The 25,356-nt window shown below is 43.7% G+C and overlaps 1 protein-coding gene and 1 long non-coding RNA gene across 2 annotated transcripts in view; both read left to right on the forward strand.

Moving 5' to 3' along the window:
* The first annotated feature begins 3,683 nt into the window (after positions 1 to 3,683).
* On the forward strand, positions 3,684 to 7,601 carry LOC145348412 (uncharacterized). The gene is made up of 3 exons (XR_013887935.1): positions 3,684 to 3,755; positions 6,700 to 6,773; positions 7,528 to 7,601. It is a non-coding gene; the product is annotated as an uncharacterized LOC145348412 (long non-coding RNA).
* Positions 7,602 to 15,710: 8,109 nt separating this feature from the next.
* LOC145347934 (ral guanine nucleotide dissociation stimulator-like 1) overlaps positions 15,711 to 25,356 on the forward strand; it is a 92,350-nt gene continuing 82,704 nt past the window's right edge. The window contains exon 1 of the mRNA XM_080195922.1: positions 15,711 to 15,838. Coding sequence (XP_080052048.1) covers positions 15,725 to 15,838 — 114 coding nt within the window. The 5' untranslated portion in view covers positions 15,711 to 15,724. The remainder of the gene's footprint in view (positions 15,839 to 25,356) is intronic.

Consider the following 25,356-nt stretch of genomic DNA (forward strand, 5'->3'; position numbering starts at 1 on the left):
ACTTGTTCATTTATGTTGTCATGGTTGGAACACATTTCATGGTTACAGATTTATGCTGCAGACCTTTGTCAGATCAGTGCTTTGAAAAGAATACTCTTGGAAAAATAGACCAGAATTGTAAAATCCTTCATCACAGGAACAGGTTGGCAGGCAGTGGACACAATGATATTGAGTCAGTTGGCAGGGGATGCTTGTCTCCACTGTCTCTTTGGCTCCACTGGTATGTTAGCTTTGTGGCAGGATTGTTGGCAAGTACCGCGACCTCCTTTAGACCACTTGAGCTAAATTCATAACCTCTTAAGAGGTTATTTTCCTCTGCTGCTGCTCATATTTTATGTGAGGGACATGGCTCAAGTCACTTTGTGGCCAATGGGCAACCAATCTGCCGTCCTTTCATGGGCTGGCCTACAGGTCCACAGCAGTGTGGTTGAGTCTTACTGCCCTCTGAAATGGCCTAGTCAGTTTACCACTCAGTGTAAGATTTGGGGACAAGGTCTGCCCCTGCTTGGCCAGCTCAGTTGGCAGCCATTTAACAACTATTGGGTAGTGGTTAGCATGCTGTGGACCCGCATCAGGGGTGTTGTCTCGTCTCCAAGATTGCAGGACAATTAAATCCCAGCAGCGCTACCAGTGGGACCACAGCCAGTCCTGAAGTAGGCATTCAGCAATGAAGGCAGGGATTTAAGGCAAGTCTAGGATCTTACCAAGCCCCAGAGAGGGCAGCCAATTGCATGGGTGTGGAAGTATTTGATGGTGTGGACACAGCAGAGCGATTGGGGAAAAGCAAGGGTAAGATGACCTTTGCGGGAACCTCAACGTTGGCAACAGGAGTCCTGTAAATTGTGGCACCCCATCTCTGGACAGCCCACCAGCCCAACCAGTGAAATCTGTAGACATGGCTCCGGCCTTTCCTGCCACAGGTAAAATCTGAGCGATAATGGGGGAAGAGGCTGAGGTCACAAATAACCTGTGGATGAGTGGATGATCCTCCCAACATCTTCCCGCACTGCTGGTAAAATAGCGGTGATGTGGGGACAGATAAGTGGCCGCAGGCACTCATAGCATGGAGCCCAATTTACCAATGCTCCTGCCAACTGACAATCACAACCCCCCCGCCACTGTTGCTGGCGATGAAGGGTTCCTCAAGTGAAATATTCCATCAGCCTTAACTGTTCAAACAGACTTTGATTCTTAACAATGTTTTCCTGTAAAATTGATCAGACCTCACAATACTCTGACTATTACAGGAAAATTCCGTAACCATGGAAGCTTTTCCAGCTATGACGACATAGTCAACAAAAACAGATATGCACCTTCATTTCCGCTTGGGTCAATGTGTTGCGAACACTGTCGATCTTAGTGCTGTTTAGTGTATTTCTTGCCTTTTTCTTTCTCAGTAGTTTTTAGAGTTATTGGAAAAGCGTTATTTGAAATGGAGTGAAAGAACAACCACTGCGGAAGCGTCACGCAGGTTTTGCGTGAAACGCTTTCAGGTATTTTGAAATCACTCAGAGTTGAGCGGAATTTGACAAAGTTGGAATGTTAGGTCAAATTCAGACGTGGGAGAAATGGAAACATGAATGCCAGTGAGAGTGATCCTGTCTGCATTGTGGCAATTGGTAGTGACTCCTCTCAACCAAAAATAAATTGGCCACTTTTGTGTCTGAATTGGGGCAAAAGGAAAATGTTTCTTCTGTCAGAGGTGCCACCTTCAGGATGAAACACTTTATCAAGTCTCTGTCCCTTAGGTGGTCATAAGATTCCATGATACTATTCAAAAAACAATAGCAGAGTTAGCACTCCTGTTCTGGCCAATATCGATCTCAAAACAAGTTTATCAAAATAGATGATTTATTCGGTATCACATCGCTGTGTATGACAATTGCTGTATGCAAAATGTATGGTGTCTTTTCTATCTATTCGCAATGATGGCAACCAATGAAGCACCTGGAAAGTGGGAAGTGTTTTGGGATATCCTTTGAGGTTCTATTTTGGGTGATGCATTGAAGTGCCTGATGGATTATATCCCAGGCTAGCTCAGTGATCACGTTAATTTTCAAATTTTCTCATTGAGACAACGTGAGCATTAAAAAGGCAATGGACATGAAGTCAGCTTTTGCCATCTAGTTAAGTCTGACTGCAGTCTTCTACCTTCCATGTTTTAATTTAGGCCTGATGTTTGTCTTATTTATATCTTAGATCACACTTGGAAGCAAATAACTTCCGTGCTGCAGCTTCGAAGCAGAAAGGTGATTAACTATTCTCACTTGTTCATTTATTTTGTCATGGTTGGAACACATTTCATGCTTACAGATTTATGCTGCAGACCTTTGTCAGATCAATGCTTTTAAGAAATTACTCATCGGGAATTGGACCAGAATTTTAAAATCCTTCATCACAGGAACAGGTTGGCAGGCAGTGGACACAACTATATTCAGTCAGTTGGCAGGGGATGCTAGTGTCCATTGTCTATTTGACTCCACTGGTATGTTACCATGGTGGTAGGATAGTTGGCAAGTACCTTGACCTCCTTTTGACCACTTGAGCTAAATTGATAACCTCTTAAGAGGTTATTTTCCTCAGCTGCTGCTCATATTTTATGTGAGGGACAGGGCCCAAGTCTCTTTGTGACTAATGGGCAACCAAACTGCCGTTCTTTCATGGAATGGCCTACAGGTCCACAGCAGTGTGGTTGAGTCCTCCTGCCCTCTGAAATGGCCTAGTCAGTTTTCCACTCAGTATAAATTCAGGGACAAGGTATGCCCCTGCTTGGCCAGCTCACTTGGCAGCCATTTAATAACTATTGGGTAGTTGTTAGCATGCTGTGGGCCCGCACCAGGGGCGGTAGTCTCGTTTCCAAGACTGCAGGACAATTAAAACACAGCAGCGCTACTAGTGGGACTGCAGCCATTTCTGAAGTAGGCATTCAGAAATGAAGACAGGGATTTAAGGCAAGTGTGGGATCTTACCAAGCCCCTGAGACGCCAGACAATTGCATGGGTGTGGAAGTATTTGATGGTATGGACACAGCAGAGCGATTGGGGAAAAGCAAGTGGAAGATGGCCTTTGTGGGAACCTCTGAATTGGCAACAGGAGTCCTGTAAATGGTGGCACCCCACCTCTGGACAGCCCACCAGCCCAACCAGTGAAATCTGTAGACTTGGCTTCGGCCTTTCCTTCCACAGGTAAAATCTAAGTGATAATGGGGGAAGAGGCTGAGGTCACAACAAACCTGCGGGTGATCCTCCCAACATCTTCCCGCACTGCTGGTATAATAGCGGTGATGTGGGGACAGATAAGTGGCCGCAGGCACTCAAAGCACGGAGCCCAATTTACCAAACCTCCCACCAACTGACAATCACCACATCAACCCCCCCGCTGATGTTCTTAGCGATGAAGGCTTCTAGAAGTGAAATATTCCATCAGCCTTAACTGTTGAAACAGACTTTGATTCTTAATAATGTTTTCCTTTAAAATTGATGGGACCTCACAATACTCTGACTATTACAGCAAAATTCCGTAACGATGGACGCTTTTCCAGCTATGACGACATAGTCAACAATACCAGATATGCACCTTCATTTCCATTTGGGTCAATGTGTTGCGAACACTGTCGACCTTAGTGCTGCTTAGTGATTTCTTGCTTTTTTCTTTCTCAGTAGTTTTTAGAGTTGTTGGGAAAGCATTATTTGAAGTGGAGTGAAAGAACAACCACTGCAGGAGCATCACGCAGGTTTTGCGTGAAGCACTTTCAGGTATTTTGAAATCACTGTGAGTTGAGCAGAATTTGTCAAAGTTAGAATGTTAGGCCAAATGCAGATGTGGGAGAAATGGAAACATGAATGCCAGTGAGAGTGATCCTGTCTGCATTGTGGCAATTGGCAATGGCTCCGCACAACCAAAAATAAATTGGCCACTTTTGTGTCTGATTTGGGGCAAATGGAAAATGTTTCTTCTGTCAGAGGTGCCACTTTCAGGATGAAACACTTTATCAAGTCTCTGTTCCTTAGGTGGTCATAAGATCCATGATGCTATTCAAAAAACAATAACAGAGTTATCACTCCTGTTCTGGCCAATATTGATCGCAAAACAAGTTGATCAAAATAGATGATTTATTCAGTATCACATTGGGTTCTATGACAATTGCTGTATGCAAACTGTATGGTGTCTTTTCTGTCTAATAGCCGTGATGGCAACCAATGAAGCACCTGGAAAGTGTGAAGTGTTTTGGGATATCCTTTGAGGTTCTATTTTGGGTGATGTATTGAATGCCTGATGGTTTCTATCCCAGGCTAGCTCAGTGATCACGTTAAAGTTCAAAATTTCTTATTGAAACAAAGTGAACATTGAAAAGGCAATGGACATGAAGTCTGCTTTTGCCATCTATTTAAGTCTGACTGCAGTCTTCTACCTTCCATGTTTTAATTTAGGCCTGATGTTTGTCTTATTTATATCTTAGATTTGACTGCATATCATCTTAGAAGTCACACTTGGAAGCAATCCAACTTCCGTGCTGCTGCTTAGAAGCAGAAATGTGATTAACTATTCTCCCTTGTTCATTTATTTTGTCATGGTTGGAACACATTTCATGGTTACAGATTTATGCTGCAGACCTTTGTCAGATCAATGCTTTGAAAAGAATACTCTTGGAAAAATAAGCCAGAATTTTAAAATCCTTCATCACAGGAACAGGTTGGCAGGCAGTGGACACAATGATATTGAGTCAGTTGGCAGGGGATGCTAGTGTCCATTATCTATTTGGCTCCACTGGTATGTTAGCATGGTGGTAGGATAGTTGACAAGTACCTCGACCTCCTTTAGACTAATTGAGCTAAATTGATAAGCTCTTAAGAGGTTATCTTCCTCAGCTGCTGCTCATATTTTATGTGAGGGACAGGGCCCAAGTCTCTTTGTGACCAATGGGCAACCAATCTGCCATCCTTTCATGGACTGGCCTACAGGTCCAAAGCAGTGTGGTTGAGTCTTACTGCCCTCGGAAATGGCCTAGTCAGTTTTCCACTCAGTATAAATTCAGGGACAAGGTATGCCCCTGCTTGGCCAGCTCACTTGGCAGCCATTTAATGACTAATGACTATTACCATGCTGTGGACCCGCATCAGGGGCAGTAGTCTCGTCTCCAAGACTGCAGGACAATTAAAACACAGCAGCGCTACAGGTGGAACCGCTGCCAGTCCTGAAGTAGGCATTCAGAAATGAAGGCAAGGATTTAAGGCAAGTGTGGAATCTTACCAAGCCCCAGAGAGGCCAGCCAATTGAATGGGTGTGGAAGTATTCGATGGTGTGGACACAGCAGAGCGATTGGAGGAAAGCAAAGGTAAGATGACCTTTGCGAAAACCTCTGAATTGGCAACAGGAGTCCTGTAAATTGTGGCACCCCATCTCTGGACAGCCCACCAGCCCAACCAGTGAAATCTGTAGACATGGCTCCGGCCTTTCCTGCCACAGGTAAAATCTGAGCGATAATGGGGGAAGAGGCTGAGGTCATAACTAACCTGCGGATGAGTGGGTGATCCTCCCAACATCTTCCTGCACTGCTAGTAAAATAGCAGTGACATGGGGACAGATAAAGCTGCACGCACTCATAGCACGGAGCCCAATTTACCAAACCTCCCACCAACTGACAATCACCACCCCCCCCCACAACTGTTGTTAGTGATGAAGGGTTCCACAAGTGAAATATTACGTGAGCCTTAACTGTTCAAACAGACTTTGATTCTTAACAAGGTTTTCCTTTAAAATTGATCAGACCTCACAATACTCTGACTATAACAGCAAAATTCCATAACCATGGAAGCTTTTCCAGGTATGACGAATAGTCAACAAAAACAGCTGTGCACTTCACTTCCGCTTGGGTCAACGTGTTGCGAACACTGTTGATCTTTATGCTGTTTAGCGTATTTCTTGCCTTTTTCTTTCACAGTATTTTTTAGAGTTATTGGGAAAGTGTTATTTCAAGTGGAGTGAAAGAACAACCACTGCGGGAGCATCACGCAGGTTTTGCGTGAAGCGCTTTCAGGTATTTTGAAATCACTCTGAGTTGAACAGAATTTGTCAAAGTTGGAATGTTAGGCCAAATTCAGATGTGGGAGAAATGGAAACATGAATGCCAGTGAGAGTGATCCTGTCTGCATTGTGGCAATTGGCAATGGGGCAAATTGAAAATGTTTCTTCTGTCAGAGGTGCCACCTTCAGGATGAAACACTTTATCAAGTCTCTGTCCCTTAGGTGGTCATATGATCCCATGACACTATTCAAAAAACAATAGCAGAGTTATCACTCCTGTTCTGGCCAATATCTATCTCAAAACAAGTTTACTAAAATAGATGATTTATTCGGTATCACATCGCTGCGTGTGACAATTGCTGTATGCAAATTGTATGGTGTCTTTTCTGTAATAGACGGCAACCAATGAAGCGTCTGGAAAGTGAGAAATGTTTTGGGATATCCTTTGAGGTTCTATTTTGGATGATGTATTGAGGTACCTGATGGATTATATCCCGGCTGGCTCAGTGGTCATGTTAAAGTTGAAATTTTCTTATTGAAACAATATGAACATTAAAAACGCAATGGACATGAAGTGTGCTTTTGGCATCTACTTAAGTCTAACTGCCATCTTCTACCTTCGATGTTCAATTTAGGTTTGACTCGAGTCTGATATTTGTCTCATTTATATCTTAGATTTGACTGCACGTCATCTTTGAAGTCACACTTGCAAGCAATCCACGTCCGTGCTGCTGCTTAGAAGCAGAAAGGTGATTAACTATTTTCACTTCTTCATTTATGTTGTCATGGTTGAAACACAATTCATGGTTACAGATTTATGCTGCAGTCGTCAGAGCGTAGTGAGATCAGTGACACGAGGCAAAGATCACTTGGAATCATTGCTTCTTAGGAAAAATTTTCGAAAAATCGGCTGCAATTTTAGAATCACTCATTAAGGCCAATTCTCTACTTCTGGTATGAAGCTCTTTGGACATCCTTCCAGTTGTGCGAGGTGCTATATAAATCAAAAATCCCATTTTGAGTGGCCCACTGAGGTATCTGAAGGATTCAATCCCAGGTTGTCTCGGCCGACATGTGTTGGTTTCTCCTGTGACAATTTAACAGGGTATTCAATTCCTGAGGGAATGGCATGAATGTGACATTATTGAAGGCCATGCTAGCTGGCTGAGAGCGTAAAAAGTAAAGCGAAAGAAAGATTTTTTTTGTACACCAGAGTAAAGAGAACTGTGCAAAATCTCAGAAGCACGTGGAGACCATGGAGCGCCCCAGAGAGGCAACACAATTGGGTGAAGGGAGATTGAATTTGAATAAATGCATTGAAAAATGTTGACTGCACAAATTAAAGTATTACGTTTCTTAGCAGACCCTGAAAGGGCAAAAAAATGGTGGCAGATGAAAACTGTGGCATTTATCACCCAGTATTTAAGTTTGCATGCAGTCTTCAACCAGTAGTTTTTAATTTAATTTTGATGTAAATCTGATGTGTTCTCCTTTATATTTTAGATTTGACTGGATATCATCTTCAAAGTCTACTTGTATAAAATAATCCAAGTTTTGTGCAGGTGTTTTGAAAGAAAACAGGTGATTGTTTATCCTCAGTTGGTCACTATATTGTCAGAACTAAAATATTTTACCACAGATCACAGTGTTTAAATTGACTGGGTGTGTAAGACAACCCCGTTTTCAGCCCCAATCATTGACGAGATTATCCGGCCTCCCTGCTGTATGTTTCCCGCCAGCGGGAGGTAGGACGTTGTTTGCTAGTGGCAGGAGTCTCTGCTCCTGCTGCTGTCATTGATGTCACCCCACGCCGGCAGGTGAATAAGTCAAACCCAACACCCCACCCCCACCCCACGCAGCCCCCCACCTCCCCTATCACCACTTCAGCTGCAGCTTTTCAGCCACAACATGCCATATTCACATTGATAGGCAACCTCAATCTTTCACCCCACAGATAGAGGTTTAACTTACCGGTTTGCAATAACTTGGTGCAAGCGATCCAGCAAACGATATGGGCTGTGTTTTGACAATGTGTGGGAGTTTAAGATATTGCCACACAAAGCAAATACGCCTAGTGCTGAATGACCAAAATGGTGACCACCCACAACCAGTTCATTATCATCCTCAGCACGTAAGCCAAATCACACATTTTGATTTTCTGAAGTTCTACTTTGGGTGATGTACTGAGGTGCCTCATGGATTATATCCCAGGCTGGCTCAACATTAAAGTTGAAATTTTCTTATTCAGACAAAGCGAACATTAAACAGGCAATGGACATGAAGTCTGCTTTTCGCATTTATTTATGTCTGACTGTCATCTTCTACCTTCCATGTTTAATTTAGGCTTGACTCCAGTCTGATGTTTGTCTCATTTATATCTTAGATTTGACTGCAAATCATCTTTCAAATCACAAGTGGAAGCAATCCACATCCGTGCTGCTTTTTAGAAGCAGAAAGGTGATTAACTATTTTCACTTCTTCATTTATGTTGTCATGGTTGAAACACATTTCACGGTTACAGATTTATGCTGCAGTCATCAGACCGTAGTGAGATCAATGACACGAGGCAAAGATCACTTGGAATCATTGCTTCTTAGAAAAACTTTTCGAAAAATCAGCTGGAATTTTACAATCCCTCGTCACAGGGAACAGGTTGGCAGGCAGTAGACACAATTACATTGAGTCAATTGGCAGGGGATGCTTGTGTCCGTTGTCTACTTGACTCCGCTGGTATGTTACCATGGTGTTAGGACCGTTGGCAGGCAGGTACCTCGCCCTCTTTTAGACCACTTGAGATCAATTGATAAACTATTAAGTGGTTTTCTTCCTCAGCCGCAGCTCATATTTTATGTGAGGGACAGGGCCAAAATCTCATTGTGGCCAATGAGCAACCCATCCCAGCAGCAAGGCCCACCCCTTCCTGGAGAACCCGTTCCTATTCTGGCCACTCAATCACACCACCCCCAATCATCCCCCTTCCAGGTTCAGACTGATGTCTCCTTCTCACTTACCTTTAAGACTATAAGATATGGGAGCAGAATTAGGCTCTTTGGCACATCAAGTCTATGCTACCATTCAATCATGACTGCTAAGTTCCTCAATCCCACACTCGGGTGTTGGTGATACCACCTCTGGAGTATTCTGCACAGTTTTAGTATCCTTAAATGAGGAAGGATGTCCTTTCTATAGAGGGAGTACAGAAAAACTTCACCAGGCTGATTCCTGGGTTGGCAGATCTGTCATCTGAGGAGAGATTAAGTTGGTTAGGATTATATTCACCGGATTTTAGAAGAGTGAGAGGGGATGTCATAGAAACTTACAAAATTCTAACAGGGTTAGACAGGGTAGATTCAGGAAGAATGTTCCCAACGGTGGGGGAGTCCAGAAGTACGGGTTATAGATTGAGGATAAGGGGTAAGCCGGTTAGAACTAAGGTGAGGAGAAATTTCTTCACCCACAGGGTGGTGAATGTGTGGAATTCACTACCGCAGAATGTCATTGAGGCCAAAATGTTGTGTGTTTTCAAGAAGAAATTGGGTAGCTCTTGGTGCTAACAGGATCAAGGCATATGGCGGGCAAGGAGAGAATCAGGATATTGAATTCTGTGATCAGCCATGATCAAAATGAATGCTGGAGCAGGCTTAAAGGGCTGAATGGCCTACTCTTGCTTCTAGTTTCTATGTTTCCATGTTTTTTCCACATCTTATGTTTAATTTAGGATTGGCTCCAATCTGATGCTGTTCTCATTTACCCTTTAGATTTGACTGTATATCATCATAGAATTCAACTTGTGGGAGTAATTCCGTGCCGTTGTTTTTAAGCAGACAGGTGATTAGCTATCCTCAATTGTTCGCTATACTGTCATAGCTGAATTGTTTAGTGATGTAATAGTCAGTCTGAATATTACACCAGCACAATGTACAAAGTATATTAAAGAATTATTACTTTTACAAAAGCTCCTTGCAAACACTGAAAGGAGTATACTTTAATAACCATATATTGTAAATGCTGGTGGAATACTTCACTTGTGGAGAGTCTCCATCATTGATTATACCAGTCAGGAACTCTGTGAAAAAGTCCTCTTAAAGGACCTTACCATTTACTAGACAATGACATGCAATGCTACCTGGATTACTATTATAATTGTCAAAAGCCAAATAAGTCAATGAATGCAACTCTCTCCTATTGCCGCAGTGACATACAAACTTACATATATACTCCACAGTGTATATGAACTTAAAATTGTTACACTGGGTGGCACATGATAGATTTAAGCATTTATTATCACAATTAATAAATGGTTGAATTCACCTGGATTTATCAGTTAACTTTGCACTAATTTAGCATGTATGTAACTACTTGTGTGTAATTCTAAAGCCACCACAGTGAATTGTGGAAAAAGGGGCAGGAGAAAAAACAATTCCTGAAGAGGCAGAAGGCAATGGTGAGCTTCTTTGCCTTCTGGCCTTTTCTGCTTCCATTCCCATCCATGATTGCTGCACCATGACAATGCTGCCAGAAGTAACTTCAGACTTGCATCAATAGCAGCTCTCTGACTGGATTATAGTCATCTGAGCAGAAAATCTAGGCTGACAAAGGTGTTCGGTACCGAGCAGGTGTCACATTGTCAGAAGTGCCATTTTTCAAATGTTAACCTGAGCTCCTGTCTGCCTGCCTGATTGGCTGTAAGATTCCATGGTACTATTTGATGAAGAACACTGGACTTCTCCCTGGTATTGCTGCTAACATGCATGCCACAAACAACATTAAAGTAGATTATCTGGTAATTTTTTCAAACTGCTTGTGGGAACTCGCTGACTGCAAATTGTCAATAGCATTTCCTGCATGAAAGCCAATGAAGGACTTCTGGTATGAGGCTCTTTGGACATCCTTCCAGTTGTGCAAGGTGCTATAGAAATCAAAAATCCCATTTTGAGTGGCCCACTGAGGTATCTGAAGGATTCAATCCCAGGTTGTCTCGGCCGACATGTGTTGGTTTCTCCTGTGACAATTTAAGAGGGCATTCAGATCTTGAGGGAATGGCATGAATGTGACATTTTAGAAGCCCATGCTAGCTGGCTGAGAAGGTAAAAAGTAAAGATAAAGAAAGATTTTTTTTGTACACCAGAGTAAAGAGAACTGTGATAAATCTCAGAAGCATGTGGAGAGAATGAAGGGCCACAGAGAGGCAACACAATTGGGTGAGGGGAGATTGAATTTGAATAAATATATTGAAAAATGTTGACTGCACAAATTAAAGTATTATGTTTCTGAGGAAGACTTAGCAGACACTGAAAGAGCAAAAAAATGGTGGCATATGAAAACTGTGACATTTATCACCCAGTATTTAAGTTTGGATGCAGTCTTCAACCTGTAGATTTTAATTTAATTTTGATGTAAATCTGATGTGTTCTCCTTTATATTTTAGATTTGATTGGATATTATCTTTGAATTCTGCTTGTATAAAATAATCCAAGTTTTGTGCAGGTGTTTTGAAAGAAAACAGGTGATTGTTTATCCTCATTTGGTTACTACACTGTCAGAACTAAAATATTTTACCACAGATCACAGTGTTTAAATTGACCGGGTGTGGAAGACAACCCCGTTTTCAGCCCCAATCATTGACGAGATTATCCAGCCTCCCAGCTGTATGTTTCCCTCCAGTGGGAGGTAGGACGTTGTTTGCTTGTGGCAGGAGTCTCTGCTCCTGCTGCTGTCATTGATGTCACCCCACGTCGGCAGGTGAATAAGTCAAACCCAGCACCCCACCCCCACCCCACGCAGCCCCCCACCTCCCCCATCACCACTCCACTTGCAGCTTGTCAGCCAGAACATGCCATATTCACATTGATAGTCAACTTCAATCTTTCACCCCACAGGTAGAGGTTTAACTTACCGGTATGCAATAACTAGGTGCAAGCGATCCAGCAAGCTGTGTTGTGACAATGTGTGGGAGTTTAAGATATTGCCACACAAAGCAAATGCGCCTAGTGCTGAATGACCAAAATGGTGACCACCCACAACCAGTTCATTATCATCCTCAGCATATCAGTCAAATCACACTTCTTGACGTTTTGAGGTTCTATTTTGGGCAATGTACTGAGGTGCCAAATGGATTATATCCCAGGCTGGCTCACTCGTCACATTAAAGTTGAAATTTTCTTATTCAGACAAAGTGAACATTAAACAGGCAATGTACATGAAGTCAGCTTTTCACATCGATTTATGTCTGACTGCTATCTTCCGCCTTCCATGTTTAATTTAGGTTTGACTCCAGTCTGATGTTTGTCTCATTTATATCTTAGATTTGACTGCACATCATCTTTCAAGTCACACGTGGAAGCAATCCACGTCCGTGCTGCTTTTTAGAAGCAGAAAGGTAAATAACTATTTTCATTTCTTCATTTATGTTGTCATGGTTGAAACACATTTCATGGTCACAGATTTATACTGCAGTCGTCAGACCGTAGTGAGATCAATGACACGAGGCAAAGATCACTCGGAATCATTGTTTCTTAGAAAAACTTTTCGAAAAATCGGCCGGAATTTTACAATCCCTCGTCACAGGGAGCAGGTTGGCAGGGAGTAGACACAATTACATTGAGTCAGTTGGCAGGGGATGCTTGTGACCGTTGTCTACTTGACTCCACTGGTATGTTACCATGGTGGTAGGATCGTTGGCAGGTACCTTGCCATCCTTTAGACCACTTGAGATCAATTGATAAACTATTAAGTGGTTTTCTTCCTCAGCTGCAGCTCATATTTTATGTGAGGGACAGGGCCAAAATCTCATTGTGGCCAATGAGCTACCCATCCCAGCAGCCAGGCCCAGCCCTTCCTGGAGAACCCCTCCCCATTCTGGCTATTCAATCACACCACCCCTATCATCCCATTTCCAGGTTCAGACTGATGTCTCCTTCTTGCTGACCTTTAAGGCCATAAGATATGGGAGCAGAATTCGGCTGTTTGGCACATCAAGTCTACGCTACCATTCAATCATGACTGCTAAGTTCCTCAATCCCACTCTCGGGTGTTGGTGAGGCCACCTTTGGAGTATTATGTTTTAGTGTCTTTAAAAGAGAGATCTTTAACCTATCTCTTCAACCTATGCTAAATCTCTTTAAGCTATGCTTAATGCTATCTCCACTCACATTGTCTGCTCCTTTAAGACTTGATTAGTTGTAAAGAATTGCATCCTAATCAGTATTCTGTAAACTGAGTGTGTGTCTTTATATGCCCTGTTTGTGATCAGAACTCCCCATTCACCTGACGAAGGAGCAGCGCTCCGAAAGCTAATGGCATTTGCTATCAAATAAATCTGTTGGACTTTAGCCTGGTGTTGTGAGACTTCTTACTGTGTTTACCCAGTCCAACGCCGGCAACTCCACATTATTAGTGCTGCACCATGACAACGCTGCAAGAAGTAGGTGTCAGTCTTGCCACTCAATCTGACATTTGTAGGTTGCTGAGATTTGTGCACATAATCTGGGCTGACACATGTGTCCAGTACTGGGCATGTGCTGCGCTGCCAGACGCACCATCTTTCAGAAGAGACATTTAAACCAAGCTTCATCTGCCCACTCCAGCAGTCATTTGATTCCATGGTATTATTCTAAGAAAAGAGTAAGGCAGGTTTTAGTGGTGTTCTGACCAACATTTATTTATTCTCAGGCAACACTACTTAAACAGATTATCTGGTCATCATCACATTGCTGTTTGTGGGAGCTTGTTGTGTGCAAATTGATTTCCCTACTTCCCTGTATTATCACAGTGACTATACTTCAAAGGCCTCAAATTCATTTCTCCTTTGAAACACTCTAATGTTGTGAAATTTGCAATTGTCTTCTTTCAAAGTAATAAAACGTGGAACAAAAAGACTGGCAAGTGTGACACTCTGACATGTCCAGCACTAGTCCACACTAACTGATTTTTAGCTAGTTTTTATCCCAATCTTCATATCTTCCTGGAAGGTGAAAATCCGCAAACTGGTCTGGGACATTAATGACAGGATATCACTCCTGCTGAGATGATAATCATCTTCTATTATCTCCGCAAGAGATACTAGTTAGTGTCTATGACTTTTATGCTTTTGATGTGTCCTTGTCTTAAAACAGAGTGTGAATCCATTGTTTCTCTCTTTGTATCATACACCAGCAATTTAGCCAGTGATTGAATTTACATCCTCAGCCATCGTTGACTTTTGTGTCTATTTTTAAAATCACAGGACTTATTGAAAAGTTCATTATGTTCATACGTAATATTTGATTTTCTTCATCATCATGACATGAGAAATGTCTTATCAATTCATTTAGACAGAGAAGGCTGAAGAGAGAATGGACAAGACTTTCTGCAGTAAGCTCTGCCGCTGCATCAGTGGAGGCCCCCCGCCATTGGAAGAACCTGACACTATGAGCAACGAATTTGGTTATTTAAACCTATCGTTGCCAAAATCGAAGCGCAACCACAGGGAACAGTTGACAAATCTCTCCCAATCTGGGAGTGTTAAAAGCAGACGCAAATGGGTGAGTAGACAATGGAGCTAGAAGGAAATTATAGATTTGTTGAGGGGTATTCTATCAGTTTTCATATTAGATGCTGATAAAATATCAATAGTACAGAGAAACCTATAAGTACATCAAAGTGGGAAACCTATTGAATCTAATATAAGGAGTAAAATAATAATATTAGTGCTGCACCATGACAATGCTGCAAGAAGTAGGTGTCAGTCTTGCCACTCAATCTGACATTTGTAGGTTGCTGAGATTTGTGCACATAATCTGGGCTGACACATGTGTCCAGTACTGGGCATGTGCTGCGCTGCCAGACGCACCATCTTTCAGAAGAGACATTTAAACCAAGCTTCATCTGCCCACTCCAGCAGTCATTTGATTCCATGGTATTATTCTAAGAAAAGAGTAAGGCAGGTTTTAGTGGTGTTCTGACCAACATTTATTTATTCTCAGGCAACACTACTTAAACAGATTATCTGGTCATCATCACATTGCTGTTTGTGGGAGCTTGTTGTGTGCAAATTGATTTCCCTACTTCCCTGTATTATCACAGTGACTATACTTCAAAGGCCTCAAATTCATTTCTCCTTTGAAACACTCTAATGTTGTGAAATTTGCAATTGTCTTCTTTCAAAGTAATAAAACGTGGAACAAAAAGACTGGCAAGTGTGACACTCTGACATGTCCAGCACTAGTCCACACTAACTGATTTTTAGCTAGTTTTTATCCCAATCTTCATATCTTCCTGGAAGGTGAAAATCCGCAAACTGGTCTGGGACATTAATGACAGGATATCACTCCTGCTGAGATGATAATCATCTTCTATGATCTCCGCAAGAGATAGTAGTTAGTGTCTATGACTTTTATGCTTTTGATGTGTCCTTGTCTTAAAACAGAGTGTGAATCCATTGTTTCTCTCTTTGTATCATACACCAGCAATTTAGCCAGTGATTGAATTTACATCCTCAGCCATCGTTGACTTTTGTGTCTATTTTTAAAATCACAGGACTTATTGAAAAGTTCATTATGTTCATACGTAATATTTGATTTTCTTCATCATCATGACATGAGAAATGTCTTATCAATTCATTTAGACAGTGAAGGCTGAAGAGAGAATGGGCAAGACTTTCTGCAGTAAGCTCTGCCGCTGCATCAGTGGAGGCCCCCCACCATTGGAAGAACCTGACACTATGAGCAACGAATTTGGTTATTTAAACCTATCGTTGCCAAAATCGAAGCGCAACCACAGGCAACAGTTGACAAATCTCTCCCAATCTGGGAGTGTTAAAAGCAGACGCAAATGGGTGAGTAGACAATGGAGCTAGAAGGAAATTATAGATTTGTTGAGGGGTATTCTATCAGTTTTCATATTAGATGCTGATAAAATATCAATAGTACAGAGAAACCTATAAGTACATCAAAGTGGGAAACCTATTGAATCTAATATAAGGAGTAAAATAATAATGGAGAAAATACTAGAATTTCAGTTCGGTAGTCCTACTGGGTAATTTTAAGGAACTGGTGGGATAATTGCAGGCATCCTGGATATAATTTCCAACATGCTCTATATTGTGGAATTATGTGGTTAGATTGTAAAATAGGAATGTCACTCCGTTATTTATCATTTAAGAAGGGTGAGAGAAACCCAGGAAACTTTGGGGGTGATTCTCCCATCACAACCCTTAAATTTTCTGGTCAGTCGGGTTGGGAGATGCGCGTGTAGGCCATTTCACAGGTTTCCCATGAGCGTTTACGACTCACTTGCATCTCCCAACCGGAAAGAAATGGCACCACAGGGACCGCACGGAAAACTGGTGTGCCGCTGATTTGCATGTCTTACCATACCCCAGCATGCCATTATCGGGATCGACATGGCAATCTCCAGCCACATTTCCATCTCCCACCTCTTTGGCGTGATGTCACTTTGGCGCGAATCAGAGTAGGTATATAAAAGTCTCAACCTGGCGTGGCAGCCTTGAACTGGTGTGAGGAGGTAACTGCTGCTAACGGAGCATGAGGGATGTTGCAGGCAGGCCCTGGAGATGCCTGGTGGCCTTCGTTCTGCTGTCTTCAAGTGTTGGCCCATTGACCAGTGATATCTGGGGTGGGGGGGGCACAGAACGCTTCTATTTTATCAGAGCTCTCTGAGCGAGGTTCCATGAAAGAGTTCTGCTCAGCCCTCCCCTCCAGGGCACTTTGCAGTGACATTATCTTGCCGTGGGGTGTGGTCAGGGGTTGTACTAAGTGCTGGTATTACAGGGTCGGGGACAAGTGTACCATGTGCTGACTGAGGCCTAACCAGATGAAGCAGCTGCTGCTCCAGAGGTTCAGACATGGACTGCATGGAATCTGCTGTCACTGGGCTCACATCTGGTGCTGATTTACAGTCTGTCCCTGCCCTGTGACACGGACCAGCAACACATGCCTGCAAACAGATGTTGCAGTTGCACATGTAGCAATGGCTCAAGGGTACACATTGCCCACAGTTGCACACCGACCTGCATAATCTGTGCCAGCATTTGGCATGATGGAAATCTCACACAATACTAATCGGGCCACTCGTGGCACCATGGATTGTGTGGTGTTGCCAGTCATTCCATGCTCTTTCCAAACCCCACTGTGTAGATGGATCGCAGTTTGCTCAATTTAGAGCTGGCCATTATGGTGGATCCAGGGGTAGAGGAGGAGGAGGAACAGGCAGCTTAGAGGTGGTGGGTATGGAGAGACAACCACAAGAGCAGCCACCACCAGACCCTCAGGAAGGAGGACATGGGGCTGCTGCTCAGGGCCAGGAGGTGGGTGAGCATCTCCCGAGAGGATGCACAGAAAATGGAGGATGCTGAGGCTAAGGAGGTACAGGCCCCACAATTCCTTCCAGGCTCTCTCGAAGGAGATGTGCTGTTGCCGGCTGTGCCTGTCCAAGACCACCGTGAGACACCTTTGTGAGGTGCACTCACACCTGCCACTTCAGGGGAGGGGCGGCCACTCGTTCCCTGTTGATGGGAATGTTATGGCTGCCCCAAAGTTTAATGACTCTGGCTCACTTCAGGCACCTGTGACACAGATATGGGTCATGATATGGGTCTGATGTGGGCCGTGCACAGCAGGATACCTGGGCTCTCGGCTCTGCTTCTATTGCTGGGATTCCCCATCCAGAGAGCAGTGACCGGGACACACATCGCCTTGCAGGCCCCATATACAGGGCCCCAGCAATTTGTGAACAAGAAGGGATTCCATTCCCTGAACATCTAAATCGTCTGCGACCATCTAATGAGGATCATGCAGGTCAATGGATGTCCCCCGGGGAGTGTTCATGACAGCTTTGTGCTCAGGCAGTCAGACATCCCTGGGCTCTTTGAAGACCAGCCCAGGCTCTTGGGATGTCTACTGGGTGACAAGGGGTACCCACTAAGGTCATGGCTGATGATGCCTGTGCAGAGGCCCCAGACCAAGGCAGAGACCCACTACAACAAGGCCCATGCAGCCACCCGGTCCATCGTTGAGCGGTACATTGGCTTGCTGAAACTGCGGTTTCACTGCTTGGACCGTTCTGAGGGGCCCTCCAGTGTGACCCTGTGCATGCTTCATGCATCGTTATCATTTGCTGCTCTTTTCACAATTGGAAAGGAGGAGGAGGACGAGCAGCGAAGGGGCCAGGTGTGCACCCCACCACATGAATAGCCGCAGGAAACAAGGCAGGCGGCAATGGCAGGTCTCGGCAGCCTTGATTGCAGCTGGTGCTGTGCAGTGAAGCGGGTGCAACCAACACATGTCCACCACTCCCCAGGAGCAAGTGCAGCCACTATTCCCCCTCCAAACCACCTGGACCCCCAAACCACATCATCCTTCCCATGCTCCTGTCATCCCACTACCCTGTCCCCCAGAATCTTCCAACCCTATTAATCTGCCTGGACTGGCAGTGGTTGTGAGTCTTGACTGGAGGCTGGAGGATGATGACGACTCGCTGCTGTGCACACTGGGATCCTGCCCCTGGTGCCACTCAAGTCTGTACTTGGAATGCACACTGTCACATAGCCATAAGGGTTGGGGACACATGCATTTTGGCCAATGTTGGGGGTGGGGGGGGCACTTGCACCAAGGATCTGGTGGATGTTGGGGAAGGTAGGGCAGGCACTCTGAAACATTGGCTGAGTCTTCAGGCTCAGCAGACAGCACCTCTATGTTTGGGACTCAGGAACACTCAGCTCTGTGGGGGATGAGGGGGGAATCAGAAACACATTAGTCACAGCTGTGAGGTGCAATTAACAGTTTATTATGTTCTTAACATTATTGATTAATAAATCCTGACTACTGGTGACCATCACCTGTGCCCTCTAGTGAACTATAACTTTCTAATTTTGTGTGGTCTACTGCTTCTTCTAGATCTGGAGGGCTCCGGCTGATTTGCGGATGGCAAGGTTTCGTGCCACCCTGTTCATCTCACTGCTCTTAAGATGTTCTGGTGTGAGGAAGGGGGGAATTGGAAGGTCTCGGGACATCCGGGATCTCCTGGGTGTAAGGCCCCAGCATAGGCTTAACCCTTCTTCCTCCCTTGGGGTGCCCAGAGGCTCCAGGGACACTCCATGGGATGCCAGGGTAGCTGGACTGAGCTTCAACCTCTGGCATCACCTGGCTCTGCCAGTCTTGGAGACCAAGATGTGTCTGCCCCATGATTTGTGATCCCTCAGCCCTGTTCCTCTGCTTCAGCATTCTGTAAGCAAGCCAGGCTCTGGAGCCTCTCAGCAGTAGCCCTCTGAGCCTGGGCTAAGTTGTCGAGTCTCACAGCCACTGCCTGCTGCGTCTCCAGAATGCCAGCAAGAGTCCCAGCCGTGGCCAACAGTATCTCCCACATATCCCCGACACCCACGGCCAAAGAACCCTGTGCCACCTGGATGACGGAAACATACTTGCCTTTGGCCCAGAGTGTCTCCAGGATAACCTGGACCCTAGCACCCATGAGGACAGACCCCTGAGCCAGACTTTCCACTGCAGTTGCCACCCTTGCAGTGTTGGTCTGGGTCTCACGCTGAATCAGCACCACCTCCTGCAACAGCACTTTGTTTGACTCCCTGAACAGCCTTGCAGTTGCAGCATGGTTGCTGACAGCCCTTCCACAACTCCCCAGGTATCCTGATGTATCTCCACCAGCCTTGGGAGGAACAAACCCAGAGGCCCAGCAGCTGACCTGAGGACAGCTGAATCCTGGCCTCCGGCAGACCTTTCTGTGCATCTGTGAATGGTAGGTCAGGCTGGAATGAACTGGTTGAATTTTTGTGGTGCTCACTAATGATGCAGTTAAGGGAATACCTATGTTATTTTTAAACTTGAGCCAAGTTACTTCAGTGTTTGTACACATGACATAGACATGTCTTGGACATATGGAAACTTTTGTCAGACTACAAATGTTGGGCTAATTCAAAATTCCAAGACCAGATAGAAAGGGAGATAGGTAAATGTTTATTTTGTCAGGGCATTGAGGAATATGGATAAATGATGGGTAGGTGGAGTTGATAGAGAAATTAGTCATGATCTGATTGATTAGAACACATTCAAAAGGCCTCCTAGTCTCATGAATGCAAATAGAATGGTTTAAATCTTGAGATTTGCAGCAGACAGAATATTGGAGAAAAAGGGCAAATATATTGAGGGTGCTGGAATACAGATTGCTGCAAACTTTGCTGCTTAATGTTAAATTAAGTAGTGTTGTAGGTAATAGGATACTTTAATTTAATACTGGTCTAAGTTCCATCTACCTTGAAGACAATATACCTCAATTATATGTATTTATTACAACATAATTGAGCTCCATGATGTAAAATGCTGGGGTCAGTGGAGATGACTATTCTGGTTTTGGCACCTCTTCAATTTGTATAAACAAAAGAAAATGCTTTAAATGAAATTACTTCTGAATCACAAGCTGCAGAGGACTGTTTTCACCTTTTATTTGGGGTTAATGATGGATGGTGCTGCATGTGTTGGCCACCTTCCATCTGCTCTCCCACGTGTTCTCCCTGCAGTAAAGAGATTCCAAATTCAAACCAGATTTTCAAACTACTTCCTGGACCCGATACAGGAAAATAACATGTCATCTGCTCGGCAATCCTTCTGTTCACTGTAAGCATATTGTGGTATTATGACTGCCAAAACAAGGAAAACAGTGTTCCTGTGCATATATACTTTCTAAGTTTTTTACCTGAATGATTGCACCAGAATTGATGTTCTCCTCTGCATATTTAACTTCAACACCCCCATCAGGTTTTGCTTTGAATATTATTAAGCTTCAAAGATTTCTTCCATCCCCGTTGATTGCTTAATTACTCCATCTATTCAATGTGCTGTAAAAAAACACAGCAGTTTTGATTTATGACTGTGTATACTTGTGTTGGATTATGTATGTTATTTTGCTGGCTCTGTGAGCATTTAAAGGGTTTTGAGATACTGGAGGTCAGAAATACCCATAGTGTACACTGGGGTGTACACTGCCAGGGACCTCGGTTCGATTCTTGACTTGGGTCACTGTCTGTGTGGTGTTTGCACGTTCTTCCCATGTCTGCGTGGGTTTCCTCCGGGTGCTCCAGTTTCCTCCCGCAGTCTGAAAGACATGCTGCTTAGGTGCATTGGCCATGCTAAATTCTCACTCAGTGAACCCAAATAGGCACTGGAGCTTGGTGACTAGGGGATTTTCACAGTAACTCCATTGCAGTGTTAATGTAAGCCTACGTATGACACTAATAAACAAACTTACAAAATGACTCTTCTTCTGTTGCGCCATGCAATGAATGGGAAGGAAGGATTGAGGAGGAGCTCAGAGAGTGAGGAAATGATAATGAACTCCATGTGGTGTGGGAAGAAGCCAAGAGTGTCGAGTGAGAACACCATCTCCACCATCACCCCACCGCCCCCCCACCCCCGCCCCCACTACCACCCCCTCCCCAAATGCTGCATAGACCAAGGTTTCTGGACTTCTCTATAGAAAGCCTGTGATTATCAAGGAGGATGCCATAAAGCTGAGTTATTTAGAAAACTAAGCATTGATATCAAACACACTGATTTAAAACTAATTAAAAGGTGATTATGAAGAAGGAAAGCTGAGCGAGAGTTGACAGCCTGCTACCTCCATGGCAGAACAGATGGAAAGAATGATGAATAGAGTGAAAGAGGAAGGAACAGGAGAGAGCAAAATACTTCATGCATTGTAAAAGTCAAAGGGAATGTATTGACAGCTGGTAGCCTTTATTTTAGAAATTTATTGCAACCACTTAATAGTTCTTTTGCTGAAGCATGGACTTCCCACAATCTCCTTCACTCAGATTGTCAAAGTGGTTGAAAACCGCCAATTTATTTTACTATAATTTGTCTTACTAGATTGAAATGTGATGGTATATAATCAACAAGAGCATTGTATCTAGCAGTGTTTTGCCTGAACATCAAAGTGAATGATACGTGGCCCTTTCTTCCTGGATTGAGCTTATAAAACAATGCAGCACACATAAAATTATAATTACTGATTTCAGCCACAATGGTAAAATTAAGTTTTGATACCTAGTTACGTTGGGAGACCAAAATTAATTGGGCTTAATTCTTCTTGTCAAAACCAGCTGTTAAAATCATTATCAGCATCCTGGAAGTTACCATTGACCAGAAACTGACTTGGACTAGCCACATAAATGCTATGGCTGCAAAAGCAGGTCAGAGGCTGGAAATGCTGTGTGAGTAACTCATCTCCTGACTCCCCAAACAAAGCCTGTCCAACTTCTACAAGGCACGAGTCAGGAGTGTGATGGAATACTTTCCCCTTGCCTGGATGGTGCAGCTCCAACAGCACTCAAGAAGCTCAGCACTATCCAGGACAAAACAACCCTTTGGATTGTTACCCCTTCCATAAACATTCACTCTCTCCTCCATAGATGCACAGTGGCAGCAGTGTGGACTATCTACAAGGTGCACAGCAGCACCTCACAAGGCTCCTCCAATGGAACCTTGCAAATCTGTGGCATCTACCTTTAGAAGGTCCAGGACAGCAGACACATAGGAATGCCACCACCTGCACTCACCAAGCCACTCACCATCCTAATTTGGAAATAGAGCCCCATTCCTTCACTGTCACTAGGTCAAATTCTGGAATTCCCTCCCTAACAACATTGGGGCTGTATCTACACCACATGGCCTGCAGCAGTTGAAGAAGGCAGCTCACCACTGTCTTCTCAAGGCCAATTAGGGATGGACAATAAATGCTGGCCTAATCTCTGACACCCAAGCCCATGAAAAGAAAAGTAAAATAACAAAATAACTTTAAAATTCAAATGAGGATTTTTGATTGATGTCAGATCTGAGACCATAATATTTACAGAAAGATGAGTAAGATTCAGGAAGCTGAGACTGACTGAAGGTTGGGGCATGAAGGATCTGTCAAACTTTAATAGCAGAATTTCTAACATAACTGGCAATAAGGATAGTGAGATCCAGTTATTATGTATGCCCCTATGAGCTAAGGGTACATATCACGAGGTAGGCCTGGCAACTTGAACAGTGGGACCTCTTTATTAGAGGTGTACACTCATTCACAGTCAAGTCTAAGACTGCCCAACAGGGTTCCATACTGGGAGGAGCTGGGGTTACCCGACCTGCATTTTTAAAGGGCCGTTCGCACTCCAAACTTCAACGTACAACATATATGTATACTTCACACCCCTCTAGCTCTCACATAGTGAGAAAGGCACTTGCTTTGTGGAGACAGCACCTTCCTCCTCGCTTTAATGACCTAAGAAAACCAAGGTCCCAATTGTTCTAAGGCTTTATTATAAATGATTTGTGTAAGATCCCCCGCCCTAAAGAGGCAGCACACTTGAATCTCCACTGTTTTACAATAGATGTGTATGAAATATGTTATTAGCATATTCCCCATTTATTGCCTTTACTGCCCAGCATGGATGTTTGAATCCATCTTGGCTGTGCTTTCATTGTATTTTTGTTTATCCTCAAACATGAAATCTGAACAGGTTACTTGGATTTGTTTTGTTGTGTTCATTATGTGGAGCTGGGTGTTCCTGGCATTTATTGCCCATCCCTAATTGTCCTTGGCAGTAATAAGATAACTAAGCAACTTGTTCAGCGTCTTAACTAAGAGGGCAGTTCAGAATCAGTCACAATGTCAAAGGCCAGATCAGGCAATGACAACAGACTTCCTTCCCTGAAGAACACCAGTGAAGCATTGTGTTGTTATGACCTTCTGGTGGATTTATGACACACTGATGCCAGCTTTTTAAGATTGAAATCAAATTTTTAAACGATTGTTATTAGTCTAGGCCTCAGGATCGCTAATTCAGTTGCTTAATCACTGCACTACTATATGCACTTACATGGTGGCATGGTGTCACACTGATTAGCATTGCTGCCTCCAGGGACCTGGATTCAATTCCAGCCTCAGGTCACTGTCTGACTGGAGTTTGCATATTCTCCCCACAGGTTAGGTTGATTGGCCATGCTAAATTGACCCTAGTGTCAGGGAGATTAGCAGGGTAAATATATGGAGTTACAGGAGTAGGGCCTGGGTGGGATTTGGTCGATGCAGCCTTGATGGGACGAATAGACTCCTTCTGCATTGTAGGGAATCTATGATTCTAGGAAATGTGTACTATCCCAGGGACAGCTCAACATGCTTCATAGTGAGCTACTTTGGTTGAAGTGCGATCATTGTTGCTCTGTACACAATGTGATAACAAATTTGCTTGTAGGAAGATCTCACATACAGTAATCGCGATGAATGACTACTTAACGTGTCTCCTTTTTAAATTTTTATTGGGTTAGGTTGAGGGATGAATGTTGGCCTGATGAGTGAGAGAGTCCCTTCCGTTTCTCTGAACAGTTTCATTGAATCCTATGTTTATTTGAGCAAGGCAGATGGATCTAAACTTAAAATTTTGCCCAATTTTGTCAGTTTTTGAAGTTGTGCTTGCCTTGGAAAACTGGGTTGGATGGGAACAGTAATCCAGAATGCTGGTTGGGGAGTGATGTTGGAGATGTAATGGTGGGTACCACTTCAGGGTGATCAAAAGTGGAATGACAAGTTTAGCCCCTGATTTCTCATAATGACTTAGTCTCAAGCTTCTTAGTAGAATTTTAACTCAGAAGAACATGCAAGTTGGGAAGCAGCTCACCTGTAATCTTGTAACAAATTTTTCCATTCATGGCTGGAAATTCCCAACCTCGCCCATGGCTGGGATTCTTCAGTCCCGCTGCAGTGGCTGGAGTTTTGACTGAGCACACATTCTTCATTCTCACTGGCAGTGGTAGCGTGATGCATAAGACTGGACAATTTCTGACAGCTTCATGCTTAGTCTCAGCTTGCTTCTTCTCATTTCTCATGCATGTTGCAGTAAATTATGTACTTACATCTATAGGAGCAGAAGTAGGCCATTCGGCCCATTGAGTTTGCTCCAGCATTCAATAAAATCATGATTGATATGATAATTCTCAACTTCATTCTCCTGTCTTACCCCAAAAATCTTGATTCCCTTTCCATTTAACAATCTACCTCAGTCTTGAACATAATGACCCAGCCTTTTCAGCTCTCTGCAATAAAGAATTCCGCAGATTCACTACCCTCCGAAAGAAGAAATTTCTCCTCGTGTCTGTCTCTCACTGTTAGATAATTCCCTCTGGTCCTGAGTTTCCATATGGAGAAGATGTTTAATCTGATGGGTGATACTGAGCTGAATTCTTTATTCTGTCCTGGGATGTGGGCATCACTGGCAGGGCCAGCATTTTTGCCCGTTCCTCATTGCCCTTGAACTAAATCACTTGCTAGCCATTTAAGAGTGAA

The sequence above is a fragment of the Carcharhinus amblyrhynchos genome, chromosome 9 (assembly GCF_965287045.1).
Source record: "Carcharhinus amblyrhynchos chromosome 9, sCarAmb.v2.hapA, whole genome shotgun sequence".
Classification (NCBI taxonomy): domain Eukaryota; kingdom Metazoa; phylum Chordata; class Chondrichthyes; order Carcharhiniformes; family Carcharhinidae; genus Carcharhinus; species Carcharhinus amblyrhynchos.